The following is a 6,011-nucleotide window of genomic DNA, read 5'->3' as shown; positions in this document are numbered from 1 at the left end:
CTCGGGCTCCGTTTGAAGAAGGTTCATAACTTCTGCTAACGCGGCGTCTTCTCCACCAGCCATTGTGCAAGGCTATATTCAACTTTCATTTTTTATTCAAATAACTTTACCCCGCATGGGTGCCGAAGCGCGAACACAAGAAAAGAGAATTTCCGATCTTTTAGCTTTGAAACCAGGCCTTTGTACTCATCAGGGGGAAGCTCGCCGGCGTAATCGTCGAAGATGGCTTTCGTTGTCCTGGCCGAGGGGGTGTAAAAGAGGACGATCGTCGCCACGTTCTCCCGAAAGGAAGATGTTATGCCGGTCAGCACCCACACGCTGATGCCCATATGCCTGGCAGAAAAGGCGAGATTCACCAGCTCGCCTGTGCGCCCTTTCACGTCTTTGGAGGCCGCGCAGTCGTCGAGGACTATGAGCGTGTTGGTGCCCGCGAAAAGCCATCTCACGAGCTTCAACCACCTTTCCACGACGTGCTGCTCGCAGACTATCACATCCATTCTTGGATCGTTTACGCCAAGCCGGTGGTAGGTCTTGTTGTGCGTGAACGTCGGGCAGATGAGCACGATGTAGTCGAACTTTCCGCGGAACGGGCCGTAGAGATGGTCCACCACGAACCTCGATTTGCCTGAATTAGTCGGCCCCACGATGAGAGCGTTGAAGGGTATCTTGCTTGGGTCCATATTAATTCTGTACAGATTCTAGCTGTCTTTTCATAATGTTGAACTGGGAGTCGGCGGTGACGAATACGTGGCAGTTCACGTTGCCTGAGCCTTCGGCTTTCCTCTCGATTTCCAGCTGGACCCCGTCTGTACTGTTCACAATGCGCTTGCCACTTCCATGAATTTCTTGGTCCGCCATGGAGCGCATGTCAATCAGAAGCCCGAAATTATCTCCGGTGTAAAACTTTGTCACATTCATGTGCTCGGTTTTATTTTTTTCTTTCACGAAGAAGCGTTGGGCCTCTTCCCACATGTCCTTGCCTTCGACGCCGTTGTTGTAAATCATGTTGGGCGAGCCGTTGATTGTGACGCTGACTTTCGTCAGATCCGGGAAGATGTATTTTTCCGAATCTCTGGCTCCGTCGGTATAGGGCTCTATGAACAGAAGCAAGAGGGCTTTTAGCGACCTCTTTTGGGCGTCGATTTTGATGTTCTTCCTGGTGTCGGTGTCTTTTTTGAAGGTCACTACTTGGGAACGCATCACGTGGTCATAGGCGAACTCTTTTCCGCTGGAGTAAACGCTATGTGCCTCGTCTGCCAGAGTCTTGCTGCGGATCATATCGTACTCGAGCTGGATGTTGGTCAGCTTGTATTTCAGCTTGGTTGTATCGGAGCCATTGACAACATGTGCAGCTTCAGCCAGGGTTATTTCGAACGTGAGGTCTTTGTAAAGGGCCTGGGGGTAGAAAACGCCATGATCGGTAAGGATCTGATGGTCTGGCCTGATCCGATACTTGCTCCCGTACACATCGTTCAGCGTGTTTTCAGCCTCGACGCCCGAGGTTTTTTTGTCTCCCGCGCCTGAGCCGATCTTGCATAGATCCTCGCTCTGAATCCCTTCGAGGATCCTGTTATCTCTTTCTTCCTGCGAAAGGAAAAGGTCATCAAATATTTTGTAGATGCCATAGCCAACCGTGTCTTGCAGGGTGGTGCCTCCAGACTTCACGTGCAGCCTGTCAACGAAAGCTCGCGTGACGTTCTGGACAAGGAAGTTGTTGGCGTGCCCTCCAGAAAGGTCGATGTTAAAGACAAGCGCAAGCGAGCCCGGCACCAGAACCTCGTTCACGTTCAGCTTGGGCACGTAAACGTACAGAGTATCGCCGGGGTTGGCTTCAGTGCGGGAAAAGGTGATCCGCTTCACCGCGCGCTCGGCCTTCATGCCGTGTAATGTTTTTTTGCTGTACGTTGCGCGAAGGTTCTCTGGAACTGACATTGTGTATAACACTCCGGCGATTATTTCTAATTTGAAAAATAATAGGCTTGAAATATATTGCTATGGCGGAAGGCGGTGGCGAATTTGACCCGGATCTTGAAAATCGGCTTGACCACGGTGATGATGGTGATGAAGAACAAGAGGTTGACAGAACCCGTCCTTTTCAGCCAGGAGCGGCGTCCACTCCCTACCAACCTGGCGACCCCTACCACGGGGGCGAACAAACGGAAATGAGTACTTTTCCTCACGAGCAGTCCGGCCTGCCTGACACTTCTTATTCCGAGACATCCTTGGGGGGAGAAGAAATCCCTTTGCTCGGTGATTTGTTACATCCCGATGACAAAAAAGAAATTCTTGAAAGGGCAAAAGAAAAAATCAGAAGTTGGTACCAGAATGTAAAATTCGATGAAATGGACCCAATCGGTTTCAGCAAATACGAAGGTAAACAAACTGAGATTGTTTCATTTGGGAAAAGGGGTGGTGAGACCAAAGTTTTCCTGAGTGGCGAAAAGGGTTTACAAAAATCTTTCATAAAAAAATTCTCAACAGCTCTGGGGCCTAGAACTGAAGATATCATTGTGGAAGACCGGGATACCATCAGAGAAATGAAACAAAGACTGGCAGAAGCTGAAAACCAACTACAACAGGCGGAAACGCTCTCTTCGCAAAGAGAAGAAGAAAAGAGAGAAGTGGAAGTTCTGAGACGTAAAATCGCGCAAACTGATGCTGAGATTGATGCCATTCAGGACGAACAAGGTTCGAATTTACAAATTGAAGCAGGTCTTAGAAGGCTGAAACAACTGAAAAAGAACTATCAAACCGATCTCGAAAACAAGAAAAAAGAATTAGATTCGCTTACAAAACAAGCAAAAAACAGAGAAAAGGAACAAGCCAAGGTTGACAAACTCAGGGCCAGTCTCCCAGCAAAAGAAAGCGAAACAAACGCCATGGAAGAAAGGCTAAACCAAACAAAACCGTTGCACGACCTGAAAGAGCAGGAAAGCGAGCTACAGCGCCAAAACGCGGAAGACCAGGCGATCATCCAAGATGAGAATGCCTCGCCCTCTGACAAAGAAGATGCAAGAGAGAGGGTGGCAGAAGGAAACGAGGAGATCGAGCGTTTGCAAACTCAGATCGCGGAAAGGGAAAGGGAGCGGCCTCTCTTGGAAAGGGTCAAGGAGATCTTCAAAAAATATGGCGTGACATTGACCGCCATTCTTCTCGCCGCCGGTACCACAATCGGCGCTGTCATTGGGGTCCTCACCAGAGGTTTGAAAGCCACCGGCAAAGCTTTGGGAAATGGCCTCAAAGATATTGCCGCGAAACTCGGTTCTCTGCTGCCCGGGCTTATTGGCTCGATTGTGAGCTTCCTTTTCAAAGCCGCCGGCCAAGTCGTCGGATTTCTGGCCGAGCACACCTGGCTGCTCATTCTTGCCGCGGTGGCCTTTTTGTTCGAAAAATATTTTAAGAAGCGGCGTTAACCAGCGGGGCTCTACCCCGCGCCCCGGGGCTTTGGGGTGGAACCCCACACTTACCGCCAAGCCATGAACAGCAACGCCGATAATCCGACTACACCGACAATGACAGCCGTTTTGTTAATTTCGTGTTGCGGTGTTTTATCTGGAGCCTCGGGCTCAATTTTTTGCGCCGTTGGTGGCGCTTGTTGAGTTTCGGTCGAAGCTGGTTTCCTGTGGTGCTCTGGGCTTCTCTCGCCCGGCCCCCAGAACCAAGAATGCTGCTGCGGACGTTCACCTGCGCGCCCAAAACACAATAAACGAAAGCCTCGATTGACTGATTTATTCGCGCCAAGCCCGCCTGCGTCAAACCTGATGCTGTGTTGGGGGCGAACCAGTCCGATTGAGCCTCAGACGCGGCCCCCGGCTCGATGTAATAAATCAAGTCACCTTTTATCGCTTTGCCGCCTTCATCGCTGAATTTGTTCCATCCTGGGTATTTATAGTCAGTTTTCGACGGGCCCGCGCCGCTCACATGGATGAAAATGCTTCCCAGGCCGTGGTTTTCCCCGTTCGTGTAGCGGAAATCACTCGACGGATCTATGCCGAACTCGCTGCATATCCTTTTGTGCGAAGCGACGTCATAATGATTATTGTATTGGTTGAAAGAAGGGTCTCCGGGCAAAGCGCTCATGCTCTGAATTCCTCCTAGCTGGTAGAAAATTCGCCTGACCGTGAAATACACGTGGAATTTGTAGAAAGCTTTTATCTGCGGGGTGAGATTCATCCCGCTGTCAAAGATTTCGCGAGAAACTCCGCACGCCTGTGTCGCGCAGAAAACCGCGAAGTTGAGCTGCTGCGGCCAATATTTCATGTCAGGCCCTCCTAAGCAGTGTTTTGATTCGGCTGCAGAAGTGTGCGTGAGTTTGGTTTCTTGAAATATTTCTCTGAATTTTGTCCTGAAATATTGGTCAGGCGTGACGTAGATTTGGATTGGGGCGTCGAATATTTTCTTTAAGCTTTGCGCTTTGCCGTCGAAAGGTACTGCAGGGATGGCCAATGAAACTTTTGAACCGAGGGGCGACAATTGATAAGGAAAACCACCGCTGTCTCCCAGACCACGCGCTTCTTTCATTTTGGCGCTCCAATATTTCCTGTCTGAGCCGAAGACGCTTTGAAACGAGTCTTCGCTTTCTTTGAAAAACACCTCCGCTGTCACGTTTTTAACCGCGCGGCCATGGGCCGAGCGCGGTTCATGGTTTACCCGTGGTTTTTTTTTTTCGCAGTTTTGTCTGCGACCAGACCCAAGCTTCCACTCGGCCAAATTTTGAGTCACGCAACCTGTGATGTTTACTCGCCAAAAGCTGTTGAAACATTAATAAATCTCATCTTTCGCGGAAAAAAATTAAAAACCCAGCGCTCGTCAAAAATTATATTTTTTCACCAGAAATTTAGCTCGGAACATATACATATTTATATTCGTTTGAATCGTCGATGAAATGACCTTTTCCGGATATTTTTTCCTTCGGGGTCAACCGAAGCCTCCGATTACAAAATCACGCCGAACCCACACGTTGCAAAAAAATCTCTTCAAAACCCTGACTTCGAAGCGATGTAACACGTCAGAGTTAATAGCTACCACACATCGGTAGGCGGTAAATCTATTCCTTAACAATCCAGCTTTATCGTGTTAAAAGTTCAGCGAAATCGAACAAAACCAGAATTAATTAGAATTTTTTTGTGACCTCACTCCCCAGACTTGACCTAACAAAGGAAGCAACGGTCGCCCATAGCAACCGAAAAACACGAACATAACAAAGCCGACGTTTCGGCCAAAAAAACTCCAGAATTATCGCCTGAGAGCTTAAACTTGAATAAGAACATCTTTCTCGAACTTTTTTCAACTGATTTAGACGAAAGACTGGCCTCGGCGGGCTACAAAAAAGACCAAGAGAAAAGCAGAACAAGACAGCAGAACAAGCCGATAATATTTCATCGCATGGCTTTCGGCACGAAAACGAAAATACAGCTTACTTCTGGATAAATTCAGCCTTAGAAGCCAGCAACCGGTCCCAAATTACTTTCTGTATCCTTACAAATGTCCTTACTTCCATCTCCGAAAGATTTTGCCCCAATTTTAAGCAAATTAACATTTCGTCGACGGTGACCGCCATTACGGTGGCTTGCATACTAAATTAGCTAACTTGACAAAATTCTCCCGTGGGGGGGATATGACGGAAAGAGCTGAAAAATGGCCTGTAATTGGCTAATGATAAGATCATCCCACTGTCCAAATTTGGTGAGAATCGAAAGTAACGCCAATTTTCTGTCACGTTTTCAATCTGTGGTCACTGGAGTGACCAAAATCGATACATCGGTCGGGATAGAGTTTTATTATTAAATTATATGACTTGTGTGACTACTTTGCTAGCCCTTTACTCATGGAAAACACCAATTAAATTTAATCATGACTTTTAAGAAAGAAAGCTGTTGTTAATAGTGTTATTATCGTGTCATTCATATCGCTCATGCCCATACATATCCCGAAGAAAATTCTACAAAGATTAAGACCATTACGTCATCGGAGATTTGTCAATGGCTACCACTGATGGTGCAATAATACAG

General features: G+C 47.8%; 2 protein-coding genes across 2 annotated transcripts; one reads left to right on the top strand and one right to left on the bottom strand.

Moving 5' to 3' along the window:
* Positions 1-421: 421 nt before the first annotated feature.
* Positions 422-1,932, bottom strand: LOC149114110 (uncharacterized). The gene has a single exon (XM_089286713.1). The coding sequence runs from the start codon at positions 1,930-1,932 to the stop codon at positions 682-684; it is 1,251 nt and encodes a 416-aa protein (XP_089142839.1). The 3' UTR covers positions 422-681.
* Positions 1,933-1,994: 62 nt separating this feature from the next.
* Positions 1,995-3,413, top strand: LOC149114109 (uncharacterized). The gene has a single exon (XM_089286712.1). It carries the CDS (start codon positions 1,995-1,997, stop codon positions 3,411-3,413), a length of 1,419 nt encoding a protein of 472 aa, XP_089142838.1.
* The last annotated feature ends 2,598 nt before the right edge of the window (positions 3,414-6,011 follow it).

The sequence above is a fragment of the Orbicella faveolata genome, unplaced genomic scaffold (assembly GCF_042242905.1).
Source record: "Orbicella faveolata isolate gen_17 unplaced genomic scaffold, um_ofav_v1 contig_14, whole genome shotgun sequence".
In the NCBI taxonomy this organism is placed as follows: Eukaryota; Metazoa; Cnidaria; class Anthozoa; order Scleractinia; family Merulinidae; genus Orbicella; species Orbicella faveolata.
The sequence above is the reverse complement of the archived record's forward strand: the minus strand, read 5'-3'. Positions and strand labels throughout refer to the sequence as shown.

Coding starts and splice junctions, on each gene's coding strand:
- LOC149114110 (XM_089286713.1), bottom strand. CDS start 1,932: ATGTCAGTTCCAGAGAACCTTCGCGCAACGTACAGCAAAAAAACATTA.
- LOC149114109 (XM_089286712.1), top strand. CDS start 1,995: ATGGCGGAAGGCGGTGGCGAATTTGACCCGGATCTTGAAAATCGGCTT.